This window comes from Erpetoichthys calabaricus, chromosome 18, assembly GCF_900747795.2.
Source record: "Erpetoichthys calabaricus chromosome 18, fErpCal1.3, whole genome shotgun sequence".
NCBI classification, from domain to species: domain Eukaryota; kingdom Metazoa; phylum Chordata; class Cladistia; order Polypteriformes; family Polypteridae; genus Erpetoichthys; species Erpetoichthys calabaricus.
The window spans coordinates 74,752,777-74,768,788 of NC_041411.2; the positions used below are offsets into that span (position 1 = coordinate 74,752,777).

At 39.5% G+C, this 16,012-nt stretch overlaps 1 protein-coding gene across 2 annotated transcripts in view; it reads right to left on the minus strand.

The window, feature by feature from the left end:
• The window catches only part of arhgef3 (Rho guanine nucleotide exchange factor (GEF) 3), a 59,682-nt gene that overhangs the window by 31,851 nt on the left and 11,819 nt on the right, over positions 1 to 16,012 (minus strand). The window contains exons 1-2 of one of the 2 annotated variants that reach the window (XM_028824030.2): positions 10,707 to 10,892; positions 3,262 to 3,369 (exon numbers count right to left, since the gene is read on the minus strand). In XM_028824030.2, coding sequence (XP_028679863.1) covers positions 3,262 to 3,369; positions 10,707 to 10,790 — 192 coding nt within the window. In that variant the 5' untranslated portion in view covers positions 10,791 to 10,892. Of the gene's footprint in view, positions 1 to 3,261; positions 3,370 to 10,706; positions 10,893 to 16,012 lie in introns of those variants that run through there. The other variant, XM_028824029.2, reaches the window with a different exon arrangement.

The following is a 16,012-nucleotide window of genomic DNA, read 5'->3' on the forward strand; positions in this document are numbered from 1 at the left end:
AATGCCTGTAACTTTCTCTGACAGTAATATCGCGCATTGCACCGTGCCCCGTGCATGCGCACTTCATCAGAAGACACAAACACACATGGACACCTGGACACACACAGGGATTTTATTAAAGAGGATATAATATAAATTACCTGGTGACATATTAAATGTATCAATAATATATTTATTCATTTATTTTCAAAAGCTGTCAGTGTGCCATCCTAAAACAATATAATATAAAAATGAACACCACAGTGATTAAATGGGTAGTTCTTAGGCCTGGGAATCCCAAGGGCCTAGTTTTACACTCTTCTCTTTCTTTTCATTCTTTTTAATAATTTTGTTTTCCTCTCATATCACAAAAATGTGCATTATATAGTAATTGAGATAGTGGGGGCTAAGTGATCTTTTGGACTTGGAACCCCTTGTTTTTTTCTCTAGCCTCCTGGCCATCCGACCTTACCTTTTTTGTTACATATGTTATTGCCTAATAGTGTCTGTTTATGTTTTATATATTAACTTCCTTTTTATTTCATCTTGTAAAGCACATTGAGCTACATTGTTTGTATGAAAATGTGCTATATAAGTAAATGTTGTTGTATTAGCAAGAGTAGATGTCAGTTTGAATGTGTCCTGATGACAGATATCTTGCTCAAGTTTGTTTCAGTCAGGAACATGATACTTCTTGATAAGACACTGACTCTCAAATGACTGAAATAGTATGCCAATGAAGTTGTTTTTTTTGTAAATAACTATATAAAGGTTGTGGTAAAACCTCTCATTGAGAGCTTTGTCAGAGTGGAAATTTGAAGCCATACAGTTAGGTCCATAAATATTTGGACAGAGACAACTTTTTTCTAATTTTGGTTCTGTACATTACCACAATGAATTTTAAATGAAACAACTCAGATGCACTTGAAGTGCAAACTTTCAGCTTTAATTCAGTGGGGTGAACAAAACGATTCATAAAAATGTGAGGCAACTAAAGCATTTTTTGAACACAATCCCTTCATTTCAGGGGCTCAAAAGTAATTGGACAATTGACTCAAAGGCTATTTTATGGGCAGGTGTGGGCAAGTCATCGTTTTGTCATTATCAATTAGGCAGATAAAAGGCCTGGAGTTGATTTGAGGTGTGGTGCTTGCATGTGGAAGATTTTGCTGTGAACAGACAACATGCGGTCAAAGGAGCTCTCCATGCAGGTGAAAGAAGCCTTCCTTAAGCTGCAAAAACAGAAAAAACCCATCCGAGAAATTACTACAATATTACGAGTGGCAAAATCTACAGTTTGGTACATCCTGAGAAAGAAAGCAAGCACTGGTGAACTCAGCAACGCAAAAAGACCTGGACGTCCACGGAAGACAACAGTGGTGGATGATCCCAGAATCATTTCCATGGTGAAGAGAAACCCCTTCACAACAGCCAACCAAGTGAACAACACTCTCCAGGGGGTAGGCGTATCGATATCCAAGTCTACCATAAAGAGAAGACTGCATGAAAGTAAATACAGAGGGTGCACTGCAAGGTGCAAGCCACTCATAAGCCTCAAGAATAGAAAGGCTAGATTGGACTTTGCTAAAGAACATCTAAAAAAGCCAGCACAGTTCTTGAAAAACATTCTTTGGACAGATGAAACCAAGATCAACCTCTACCAGAATGATGGCAAGAAAAAAGTATGGAGAAAGCGTGGAACAGCTCATTATCCAAAGCATAGCACATCATCTGTAAAACACGGTGGAGGCAGTGTGATGGCTTGGGCGTGCATGGCTGCCAGTGGCACTGGGACACTAGTGTTTATTGATGATGTGACACAGGACAGAAGCAGCCGAATGAATTCTGAGGTGTTCAGAGACATACTGTCTGCTCAAATCCAGCTAAATGCAGTCAAATTGATTGGGTGGCATTTCATGATACAGATGGACAATGACCCAAAACATACAGCCAAAGCAACCCAGGAGTTTATTAAAGCAAAGAAATGAAAAATTCTTGAATGGCCAAGTCAGTCACCTGATCTTAACCCAATTGAGTACGCATTTCACTTGTTGAAGACTAAACTTCAGACAGAAAGGCCCACAAACAAACAGCAACTGAAAGCCGCTGCAGTAAAGGCCTGGCAGAGCATTAAAAAGGGGGAAACCCAGCATCTGGTGATGTCCATGAGTTCAAGACTTCAGGCTGTCATTGCCAGCAAAGGGTTTTCAACAAAGTATTAGAAATGAACATTTTTTTTCCAGTTATTTAATTTGTCCAATTACTTTTGAGCCCCTGAAATGAACGGATTGTGTTAAAAAAATGCTTTAGTTGCCTCACATTTTTATGCAATCATTTTGTTCACTCCGCTGAATTAAAGCTGAAAGTCTGCACTTCAACTGCATCTGAGTTGTTTCTTTTAAAATTCATTGTGGTAACGTACAGAACCAAAATTAGAAAAAAGTTGTCTCTGTCCAAATATTTATGGACCTAACTGTATGCAGATTTATCAATCACTATGTGTTTACCCTGCATGCATTATGTTATGATGTTGTCCTCTTTTATCTTATTTTGTAATAGACTTGCTCTCAAAATAAATTCCAAAAAAATTCAATATACACTGTACATTTAGTAATTAAAAAGGAAAATTAGATGCTAGGTTCTATCATAAAAACTGATGAATATATTGTAAATCGAGGGACATTACACTTAGACTATATAATACACTAGTAAGCAACACATGAAGCTAAGCAGAGGACAACACCCAAGTGCATCCTGAGACTTAATGACATGTCCTACTCTAATAGTCTTTAAAAATAGACCTGTATACTTTTGAGCAGAGGAGACTGTGGGAGGACCATCAATAAAGTAAATCCTGCTGAATTCTTTTGACTAAATGGCAAATCACATACACTGGGACACTAATGAAAGTTCAGGAGAGGTGCATTTAAGACTAAAGCCACGAAGCACTTCTTTACATAAAAAGAGTTGTGTGAGTCTGGAACATACTACTGAGTCATGTAGAAACCTTGACAAACTTTAATAAATATCTGGATAAGATGTTGGGAATGCTTAGCTATTAGTTAAACAAACAACTTGATGGACTAAATGGTCTCTTCTCATTTGTTACATTTTTATGTTTATATACATTGTGTATGTGTGTATATATATATATATATATTTATAGATAGATAGATGTACACACACACTGTAAATGTATATGTATATAATATACTGTAAATATATTCTGTATATACAGTATGTTTAGTGATGAAGGTTCAATGTCCTGGAAAAGTCACTTACCTGCAGTGTCTGGCTAATCCGCTTTAGTGGTGTTGCCCGTACTGGAGCAATGAGACTTGCTAAGGACGCTACCCTGGACAGAGGCTTGGCCCGTTTGCTAAGGGGCTCCTGCAAAAAGTGAAAAAACAGCTAAGGTGCTGCCAAGGGCTACAACCAAAGAAATGATGAAAAACAGCAGGCAATTGAGAATCAGAGTTTGCCCATTTGCAAATAAACTGAGGCAGAGATTGAAGTCTAAGATGCTTGCAGACAATCAGATGCACCCTGTTATGACATGAGGCTCTTACTCCCCTGGCAGTGTGAAACATATACCAGATGCTTCTTTCTCTTTGTAGTTGTGGCATTAATATTCAACTTAAAGCCCTCTTGTAGTCCTTTTTGTTACATGCAGTTCTTGGATATCAACCACCGCGAAAATATTGTAGGTTGGCCTAGATCCTGAAGATAAAGTACCTGATGCTTCTCTGTTTCAACATCTTTGAACCCAGTAGCCATCTTTCAACCCTGTTGGATGCCACTAGCGTCACTCAATGTCACCAAGTCCTTTATGTTTTTCTCTCTGTTGGTGCACTCTGCATCTCAGACACCTGCAGCCTTTTCTCTCATGATACTCACTCAGCATCGTCTGACATTATTAATGTCTGTTCATCCTGTCTCACCTCTCTGATGTTTCTAAGTGCTCACAGCATCTGCTGCCTACTGCTGTCCAGGCAGAGAATATCAGAGAGATGTGAAATAACTGCAGGTTGGCCAGCACAGTCACTCATAGTATACAGACACATGTATGTAGCATAAGGTGACTGATGGCAGGTAGTATGAGACCTCTCTGAGATGAAGCTGGGGCCTTTATGGGAAGAATGACATCATAAAAAGTTAGGCCTGCTACAATGTGTCTTTAAAGCCCCACTCCTGTTCCAAACAAGTTGCTCCATGAGTATTCAATAATGTAAAATTTTAATCAGTAGCTTTGGACTCTCCTTTGAAGGCCATTAGTGATTCCTTTTCCTATCCATTTCAACTTAAAATGTACCCATGTCCCCAGTGCATGTGGTTGTTTACAGTCTGTCCCAACACACTCAGAGCCATGTAGCTGTTATTTGCACAACTACTTCTTTGTGCACTTGACATTAGGAGATGAGAGGTGCAAAGTAATATCAGTTAATATAATTTATTAGGTTACTTAGCTGTATTTTGAAATCTTTCCTCTCTCACTGTTTTGGTCAATTGGATTGAAAGCTAATAGTGGCCACAAGACAGCACTAAGGGAGAAGAGCGATAACACTCTATAACCGCAGGCAACAACCAAAATGAAACACAGTCCAACAAGCTAAATACTCTGAAATGCTATGCATATTTGTGTAATACATTTATTTTTTTGCAAGATTTTTCCATTTCGTAATTAAAAAGAAATGACTCACATGGTTCACTTCTTTTCAATATGACACGCAATGAACCTTGTTGCATTTCTTTCCGAGATCATGCATTTACTGTGACAAAATGAAATGGAATTAAATGACTAATCTTCATCAACAGTAGGAATAAAAGGTGTTTCAATCACGACTGTATGTTCTCTCAGTGATAAACATGGCAAACAGGGAGTTGGTGTGGGGATGCCCAGTTCTTCAGGCTGCAGAGAGGTGCCTATCCCACCAGCATTCAGCACAAAGCAGGAGACAACGCTGGTCCGACTGGGAGTACATCATAGGGCCCACTCGCAAACATTGACATTGGGCAAATTTAGAGTTGCAAAATCTACCTAACATACTTGTCTTTGGGAGAACCTGGAAAAAAATTCTACTTAAACAAAGGGAGAATTTGCAGACTCCACATAAACACATATGATGACCAGGTGCAGGATTAGACCACGGGAGGCTGGATTCATGAGGCAACCATGCTAACCACTGGATCACCATGCCACCTTATTAATAAGACATGCTATTAAAATTATTATAATAATATTAATAATAATAATAAAAAGAAGAAAAAGAATTAGGAAAATACAACACAATAGAACAATCTCATACTCGATTACTCCAGTTAAATGTAAAAGAGGCCAGAGTCTATCCCAGCAGCACTGGGTACATGGCAAGAAACAGTCTAGGGCTAGGAATCAGTTAATCAATAGGACTTCTTCAATTTAGTGTTATCAGTTAACATAATGTGCTCAGGTCTGAGAGATGTGGGAGGAAATCCAGAATAAACATGAAGACTCCATACGGATAACAACCATATGGGAAATTTGAAACAAGGCTATTGAATCAATGTGGGAGCAAACAGGAGAACCTTGGGAAGAACCCAAAAATGTAAACACAGGGAGAACATGTAAACTCCACACATACATAACCTAGGAAGCGGGATCAAAGGCAACAGTGCTACCAACTTCATCACTGTGGTACTTTCCTAGTAAGATATACAATTGGTGTTATATAATAATAATAATAATAAAAACAGAAAAACCCAACATAACAATCACATACCTGATTTTTATGTATTTATTTAATTATTTTTTTACATTTGGCAGTATTATCAATAAACAGGAAATGCTCCAACCTCCAGTTCTCAAAGAATGTGGTGTTCCTCAGGGAACCACTTTGGGTCCTATTTTATTCTCTATATACTGTACCTTCACCCTGTTGGAGCTATTTTTAGGAAATTTAACATTTCTTTTCAATACTATGCTGATGATACACAAGTTTATATTCCCATCTGCAACTCTGGAATGGATCAACTGCACAACTGTCTTTTTGAACTAAGATCTTGGATGTCTAATAATTTTCTTGATCTGAACCAAAATAAAACGGAGGTGCTTATAGTGGGTCCATCAGCTAAAGCCCAAATTGGTCTTGGACTTCTCAGCTCTTTCTCTGTCTTTTGCAAACCTCAAGTCCGCAATCTTGGGGTTATTTTTGACAGTAACCTCTCTTTTGAGAAACAGATTAATTCTGTAGTCAAGAGTTGCTTTTTCCAGCTTCGTCTTTTAGGTAAGATCAAGCCTTTTTTATCTTCTAAGGATCTTGAGAAAGCTACTCATCCTTTTATCTTTTCTCGCCTTGATTACTGCAACTTGCTGTTTTCTGGGATTAGTTGGTCCAGAATGCTGCCGCTCGCTTTCTGGTTGGGGCAAGAAAGTCTGATTCTGTTTCTCCAATATTAGCTTCTTTACACTGGCTGCCTGTCAGTTTTCAAATTGATGTAAAAATTTTGTTGCTAGTTTTTAAATCTTTACACGGGCTTGCTCCTGCCTGTTTATCTGAATTGTGTGCTTTACACCATTCTGGTCAGTTTTCTCTTGTTGTCCCTCGTACCAAGTGTAAAACTAAGGGGGACAGGGCTTTTGCAGCTGCTGCTCCTCGCCTGTGGAACTCTTTACCTCATTACATAAAGGAGTCGTCTACAATTGAATTGTTCAAAACAAGAATTAAAGACTTATTTCTATTCACTTACTTTCCGTGACCTTCAGGTTTCCTCATTGTGATTATATAATCTTACTTCTATTTATTATTTACTAGCAAAATACCCGCGCTTCGCAGCGGCGATGTTCTGCTTTAAAATTTTTATTAAGAAGAAAAGTAAACCTTTTTAAACTGAGGGAAAATATACCAATAATTATTTGTTAAGAATCTCTTTGTATACCACGTTGTCAGTTCGGCCCTCTGGCTGTAATATGACCAAGTTGTGCACTGAGCTTATTCTTGAGCATGCAACGTGTAGTTGGCCATGTGAAAAGCAATCTTGCCTCAAATCAATGCCAACCTTTTGTAGGGTCTGTCCCTGAGACTTATTAATTGTCATTGTGAAGCAGAGCCTTAGTGGAAATTGGAGGCGTTTGAATTGAAATGGGTTTCATCAATAACTTTGCATCCAGCTTTTGAGAGTTTAAACATTCATAAACATCAAAGTGTCCACTACTCAAATCGTCATCTGTGATATCTAAGATGTTTAAGAGGCATTGGCGGTTGTCCAAAGGTGTAAAATATTTGGCCATTTCGGTACACTTGAAAGCGACAACTGAACAATTCAGCGGCAGCCATCAACTCACATGCAGAACCATAGGTGAAGGGCTTAAGCATTTCACTCTTATAGTGCTCCTGTGTAGTATAATTATCTCCTGTACCATCATCAGTCCACACCTTGAACCTGTCCCAGTCATTCAATACATAAGACAAAATGTTCCTCCGGATAGATAGATAGATAGATAGATAGATAGATAGATAGATAGATAGATAGATAGATAGATAGATAGATAGATAGATAGATAGATAGATACTTTATTAATCCCAATGGGAAATTCACAAGATATCAAGAGTGAGCCTGATATGGCCGTGCAATATGTAACACAGAGAATGGAAAAGGCAGTCGCCATCTCCGGGCATGGAAACCACTCGGTAAGTGACAGTTCTTTGAGCGATGGTGATCACCTCGATAGACATGTTAATGGGGGTACGGTTGGAACGATAAAGGAAATGGGTACCTGAACAATGTAAAGTAAGTCTAAAATACCTACACAATAACTATAATCATAATAAACGAACAATAAAACAGCGGAGAAGCTGCGGATTATATAAAAAGGCTGCAGTTATCAGCATGGAGACGTGAATACCATGGCGAAGCAAGGAAGGGAATGAAGAGACCGGAGCGACAGACAGCCTTATATAAGCAGGCATCCAACTACGTGGGAGGCGTGGGGATGGGGGACCCAACGCCGCCTCACATGGCGACGGATGTATATATGTACGTAAGTAGGATTCAGTTAGCGCTGGGAACCCGCGTACCAAATTTCTTGAAGATGGGCCCATAAGTAACAAAAACCATTGGAAAGTTCATTATGGCGGCCGACAGTGGCGAAACCTGCTTAACTTTTTTATAAGTAAGCTGTAAGGAATGAGCCTGCCAAATTTCAGCCTTCTACCTACATGGGAAGTTGGAGAATTAGTAATGAGTGAGTCAGTGAGGGCTTTGCCTTTTATTAGTATAGATTTTATTTATATTAATTTATTTTGTTTCTGTTTATGTTATTTATGTTAATTGAATGTTTTTTTTTCTTCTTTTATTGTAAAGCACTTTGGCCAACGCATTCCTATGTTGTTTTAAATGTGCTATATAAATAAATTGACATTGACATTGACAATAGTGGTTAATGCACTTCTCATGAAACACTGCACCTCAGGTTACTCTGCCCAGGATGGTGCTACCTTTGTTGTGCCCTAACGGTGTGTATGACCGTCTTTCACATGCTGAATATATGACTTGCATTTGCGATGAACCGTTCAGTCACAGCCACACTACTGCTTGCCTTGAGAATGACCCAAAGCCCAATCACGCGATGGAAGAAGCCTGACCCTTCATTTCTTTGGTAGTGTACTGTATGTCTTTTTAAGAAACCTGCCCCTTCAGTTCTTTGGTAGTGTATTGTATGTCTTTCTGTTTCACTCAGTGTATATGACTTGCATTTGCAAGGAAAACGATCAGTCTACCTGTCCAATGTGCCTCAATGACAGCACAGGTTGCTGAGATTCTTTTCCTGTCAGCAGTGACGCATACTTGCATTGCTGGTCTTTTTCACTTAGCCAGGGTGTGTGGAACTGCTTGCTGTGAGGAAGACCTGATGCCCAATTATGCAAGTGAGATAGACTGCACCTCCAGTTCTTGGGTCATGTTACGTGTATCACATCTTAAGCTCTTGATTAAGACCAAGGTCAAGGTTCAAGGCTCAGTGGTTTGACATAGCATTTTATATACAGTATGTGTATCCACCTTAATTAAAGATTAAGTGTCTGTGTTTCTGCTTGTCTTTCTATCCAGTTGCTATGTCTTTGTTGCTCCAAAAGATGGAGCAACACAAACATTTTTAATAATAAAATGCATTGCATTTGTCATTCCAATAGATGGCACATCACAAACATTAACAATGCTTTTTAAGAATACCATTCTAAATGGCATGTTACAAAGACATATGCCTTGTGTGGTGAACTGCAAACGCTGAGGTCTACATTGATTACTTAGATACCAACATGTCTTAGATGGGCAGCACAGCTAGGAAATAGATAATAATAATAGTAATGTTAAGAAGGCAAATTAGAAAAACAAGCATCCATAAATTAATAATGTTTATAGGATAGCTTAAAATTATTAAAGCCATTATCTATTTATCTGTTATTGCAAATATGCTTGATTAATTAATTTATTTTATTATACACCCAAAGTGCAAAAGACTAATAACAAAAATAAATTTGATCATGGAGAAAGTAAACTGCTTGGAGCCTGTGACGCTTAGCAATTTACTGTAAATGTATAAAGTCCAGTCCAAATGGCCACACAGTCTTTCTTGGGCATTCTAATTTGTTATATATTATCCAAGTGACTATGTGTTGGGAAGTCATGGAGGTCTGATGATGCTGGAGTCAGTGAAAAGATATTGTACTTCAAGCCAGTGAAACATTCTATAGGAATGCTAGGAAACTGAAAGATCTAAAATCTTAATCCTAGTCTCAGTAATTCACTATGCATTAATAAACATTACGTTAGTCATTTTTATTTCATTGACTGATCAACACTGACTCTATGGTATTAAACAAAAGTGAAACAATAACACCTCATGTCTAAAGTGTTGGGGATCCTTCCAGCTACTCTACTCAAAGTTACACATGTGAACAGGGGATTTGAGTTTCTCAGTTTCCATGCAAAAAAAAATGTTGGCATTTGAAGACTGGAGAGCTTTAGGGAAATGCCAGCTAAGACTCACAAAGCCTGTCCAATACATCTATAGTTCTGAAAGAAGAAAAGTGAAACACCGAGTCCTCAGCACAGAATCTAACCTCAACTCCATGTCCCTGACCTTCAATAGGATCAGTAAGATGGCAGTCCCAATAATAATGTTATCAGTGGAGTCGAGGCAGTGCATAATGGGAAGAGACAAGGTGCGGAATTCCAGAGTATTACTTTTGTGACTAGTATCACCTTAGCTTTAAACTGACAAACCCAACATTTGCAGAGCGACCTGCACATCATGACCCTGACTGCAGCCCTACCATGTGAGGCGTCCCAGGCAAACAAATGCAGCTGGCCTTTCATTAAACAACTTGCTGGGATAAGTGCCAGCAGAGACGGGGTTGGGACTGTGAGACTACTTGGTACTGTACTGCAGGGGGTGCCATTTAGTATGGCCTCCGCCAGCACCCCTCCTCCAAGCGTCTCTCCCGATTTGTACTCGGGAAATAAAAAGAGAAAACCTTTCAGACAGTATCATGGCTTGGCCCACTGGGAGGCATCCGGTGTCCAGGTTTCCTGAAGGCCATTGGAGTCTCCCTTCCTGCTTCAAAAAACCTGCAGCTGACTTTAGACAAAACTCCCGCAAACTGTAAGTCTCTGCCAAATCTGTTGCCTACAAGCAGATGTGTGCATGAGGGGTGGAGCTACCCCCCTGGAATGCCGTCTGCGGTACCTACCTCTTCTTCTGTAGCGGCCTGAGGGTCCACGGTGCAGGGGCCCCTCTTAGTGGCCAGGTGAATAGGGTAATCCTTCGCCACCATGGTGGCTGCTTGTCTGCTCCCGCTGAGCTCTATGGCAGCAGTTCTTGTAGATGCAGCTGCTCGGTGAGTAAGCCAGCTGGCAGAGGAGATCACACAAGTGAGATGAAGGAGGGGCTGGCAGAGGAAGGGGGATGGGAAGCACATGCCTCACACTCTCCTTCTAGTTCTCTCTCTCTCTCTCTCTCTCACACACACACACACACACACACACACACACACACACACACTCTAACTGTGTGTCGCTCGCTTAACCTTCAAACTAAAGATCTACAGACCATGTAACCTAAAGGTGGCACCCTATAGATTTCCATTAATTGCCAGATTGCTTAGTTCCAAATGTTGGCCAGTGAAAACTTGACAGGTGGCCATTAGGTACAGTAGCTAATCCTCTCACTTCTGGGTAAAAATGTTGCACACTCATCTGTGAGAAGTTGGCAAAGCAGGGGGATGTAGGAACATCTTTAAATGACACTGAAGGCAGTGTGATGGCCAAGATAAAGAAGAGTGGGAGCATGTGGGTGAGTGAGGAGCACTATACCTGAGGACTGTATATCCATTTGAGGAAGTGTGCATATCAATATGCCTACCTTGCTGTTCACTTGTCTGTGCAAATGTGTCAATGCTGGTGTGCATCTTTAGTGAATAGCCTACATCTTCTTTGTTGTATTAAGAAGCGTCCAGCTACTCTCATTTCCATCTCAGGCTTGGACTTGTTTTAATCCAATTTCTCTCTGGGCAGTTCAGAGACATCATGTGACCACAGAGCTGCTTTTTTAGCAGCACTCACTTCCTAATATCCATTTTGGAGTATTCTTTCATGAGAAAGTCAACTTCTTATACACTTGGCAGGTCTGCTTCCAAGGAAATCTCCAGTGTTGGGAAATATCCAGTTCCAACCACTGACTTTTTTGCAGAGTTTGGCACCAGTATCAGGGTGCTAAATCTCTCCTAAGGACTTCAGGACCACAGGATGCCAAATTAGGTGACCCAGCACAGGTGTACCAGTCAGTGATTAAGGATATCGCTAGTGTACACTCTTGGACTGACTTATAGGATTTGGTTTTACAAGCTTTATCTAGCATATTAACAACATTCTCAGGTCATCTTCTGATAGGATGGCCTCATAATTTCTCTAAATTTGTTTGTCAAGTTTGTCAGCATCTATGAGCAGACCCCCCAAGCATGAAAGAGAAGGCCACCTTTGAAGAGTTGCTTCAAACACAAAATGTAGCGCACTGCCTTTTTCACCTGCTGGGATCAAACCAGCTCCTGCTTTGTGGCTCACAGCTACAGCAGAGGGTGGTTTCTAACTCTTGCACCCTTTATCCGCCTGTCTCACTGTAATGAAAGGCTTTGATGCTTCTTGTAATGCTGCATGCCAATCTCCATCTGTCCTTCACTTCAGGTGTGTCTTATAATATACCTGGCAGGTTGCTGGGAGGCTCAGTGACAATCCCAGTGCAGCTCCATGGAGAAGACACCCTTCAAAGGCCATCATTGATGGTGATGAGCAGCTGAGCACTTTGCCCCAGGCTTTTGTACAAAGAATCCACCCTAAAAATCAGCTGTATGGCCCATGTGATTGTAGGAATGCTGATTGGGGGAGTTTTTCAAAGACTCTTGGTTTGGAAACTTGTAAGATGAAATATCCATTGCATTGTTCTTTATGTTATTATTTGTTATTATTATTATTGTTATTGTATCCATTTAAAAAAGTGTTAGTCTGTGAAATGGCGCAGGGAAGTGAAATGCAATACTGCATGAGCTAGCGCTACAAGCATCCCCCAACCTCTGCAGTGTAATTATATGCTGTGCCTGCTGCATAAAACCACATCCATGTTACTGGCTTGAGTATCAAGTGTGACTAAATAGGCCTGTTGTATGACTTTATCTACATAAATGTCAACTGAATCCCCATTCCTTCAAAATAAACCTGCCTAAGTTATTGACAGTTCTTGCAGCTGTGCCCAAGACATGTATGTGTCAGGTTGAATATAGTATGCTCATGTCTGATTCAGCGGAATGAAATACGGGCTATCAATAACAGTGGTTTGTATACATTTTATGTGTTTTTATTTTATATTATGTAGACAAAGTGGTTGCTTAGGGTGCATGTAAATGAATCCTGTGGTGGAATGTCTCCTGCCTTGTACCTGATGCCTTTGAGAGAGGAGCTTCAGCCTTCCCCTGTCACCCTGACTTAAATTAAGCAACTTGTATATGTGTTACACTATGTAATTATTTTCAGCCACAGTGTCAGTGTCTATATAACCTGCCAGAAAGGATTTCATATTGGTGGGCATGTAGAGTGTGCATGTTTTCCCTGCATCAGTGTTGGTTTTCTGTGGGTAATCTACTGTTATTCCCCTTTAAAATGCACATTTAGATGGGCACAGTATAAGTGAGTGTGCCCTGCAGTGGACTGTCATCCCATCTAGGGTTGGTTCTCTTGCACCCAGGGCTGCCAAGCAATGACATCTCATGACCCTGAATTAGATAAGGGGGTTAGAAAATGGATATTAAAAACAGCAAATCAGCAAAGAAGGGCATATGTGTCTGCATAAAATGAGAAAGCACTTATTGTTGCATATATCTGTCTCTCCATCTATCTGTCTCCAGAAAATGTCTCAGTTCCACGATTGACCCACGTATTTCATTAAAATGTGATACAGTTACTCTTCAAGGAAAGTTGTTAAGAAACTTGAATTTTAGTTGCAATATCTCGAACAGAGCCCTCCAGACACATTTTTGTCATTTGAAAAATTTCCATTTAAATTTTCAAAACTGTCATTTTCAAACAGTGAAACCCAATGACAGACCAATCTATTCTTTCAAATTTACCTTAACAGAAATTAATTCATCTTGTACGTTTCCCTCTTTTACTTGTCTGATAGGTGCTCATGTCAGTAGAACAAATTCCCAATACAAGATCTTCAAACGGCAGCAGTGTTTCATATGTGGCTGGGAAGTCCCCATCACCTCGGCTGCTTGTGTATAAACTGACATTAACATAGATTTTAACTCTAAGTATATGTCTGTTTACAGGGGTGTCCAACTCTGATTCTGGAGGGCTACCATAACTACAGGTTTTCCTTCCTACCAGTTTTTTCATCACTGAACAATTTCTGCTATTAAATGGCTTCTTTTCCATTCATTTTAATTGCTGTGCTTTTAAGATTTGGTCATCTGAATTGATTCTTTTTTCCAAACAAAAATGAGATGTGAAGCTAACTTGGAGCTTCAAACTCCAACCAATTTAACTTCAACCAGTTTCTTAATTAGAAGCTGATTCTTGTTAACTAAACCCGTTATTTAACTCCATGGCTTGTTGGTACTCGCATTCTGTCACAGCAGATATTTCCGAAACGGTTGATTCTTCTTTCTAAGAGCACTGTCAAAATGTTTTGAGGACCTAAGCAGATTAACATTACTCAGATCTTCACCTTTCTTTATTTTCAGATACTCTATGACGGACATGGATTGCTGGTCATGTGTTGGCTCACTTTGTACCATATTATTGTTTGGCCTCTAAATTGAGGAAAAAGCAAACAGGTGAAGTTTCTGAGTCTTAAATAGCAATCAATTAAAAATACGGCAAAAGAATTTAGTTAGCAGCAAAAACTGGTCACTAATTAAGAAAATGGTCTGAATGAAAACCTGCAGCCACTTTATTTAGGTCTCCAGGATTGGAGGTGGACACCCTTGGCTTGGGGGTTTTAGAACCCAAGGATTGTGAAAATTACATTTATTTTTTCCTACAAGATGTTTTGAGAATGTTAAAAGTTTATAGCGTTATGCCGCAACAAAATCTTGATTTGTATATGGATTGCCACCATTTCATGTGCCGCATTGTCAAGATGCAACTCCCAGTTGTTGGGGGTATAATTGTGAAGATTGTGGCATCCAATGTCATTGTCATGACAAGTTAAAAGTTGCTGCTTACGTCCATGTCTCACTTTTTTGTGTACTGTAAGGAGAGAGGTCCATGGTGATGCATGCTTTTGACATAAAAATGGAGCGCTTGGGCTTTGGAGGGGTGTTGGTATGCAAGGTAGTGTGACAAAACGGCTCTGGAGGTTGATGGGGTGATCGGCTTATCGTACAATCATGTGCAAACGGGTGTGGTTCACTTGATTGCCTCATTAGCACTCTGGGGTTGGTTATTAGTGCACCTGCTTCCCTAGCAGTATAAAGGAAGCTTGAGCAGAAAACAGGGGGACAGAAAAATGAAAGAGAGGGAGGTTAATGTGAATAATGTGTTATTTTAATATTTATTGTTGGTTTTAACCTTCACATGAACACTTGTGATTATGGAGTATTTTTTTGTTGGATGGAGCACTACACTATTTTTCATCCATCCATCCATTTTCCAACCCGCTGAATACGAACACAGGGTCACGGGATCTGCTGGAGCCAATCCCAGCCAACACAGGGCACAAGGCAGGAACCAATCCCAGGCAGGGTGCCAACCTACCGCAGACTATTTTTCACTGTTGTGAAAATAAAAACATTTGTGTACTTTGCCACAACCCTTTCTGTTTTTAGTATCCTCATTGCCAGGTTCATCTCTATTCATAACTATTGATGGATCCGTGTTCAAGAAGTTAGGCAGCTGCAGTCAACTTGGACCGTCACATGGATAATCCCTATATTAGCATGCAATTTTTTTTTTGGTGATTAATAACTTTCTGGGTTTAGAACTCTGGTCTCATGGGTTGTTTTTAAGCTCAGCTTTTGGTTAGTGATTTAAACTAGATGATTAGTTTGACTTATGGTTCTGATTATGTTTAATCTCCTCATCCTTATCATTAAAAATCTTTATTGTCTTGTTCAGTCAGAAATGGTTTAAGAATTGGAAGAATCCTAACTCTCCTCTTATAATTCAGTGGGAAACCGATGTTTTATATAATTTGAAATTGGAAAAAATCAAATTCTCAGTTAGAGGATCTGTACAGAACTTTTTCAAAACCTGGCAGGATCTAATCAATAATATTTTAGAATAAGAAGAAATAATTATTTCTGCATTTCTTTTCCTTCTCCGTTTATCTTTATTGCCCTATTAAACTCAACAATTTAGGTATGTTTACAAGCTTTAAGTATTATTCCTTTGGCCATGCTCTCCTTCTCAGGGGTGGGGTTTGATTTGTTTTCAATCCTATTTTTTGTAAAAATTGATCTATTTGTACGGAATGATTACAATAAAATTAATAAAATATATATAT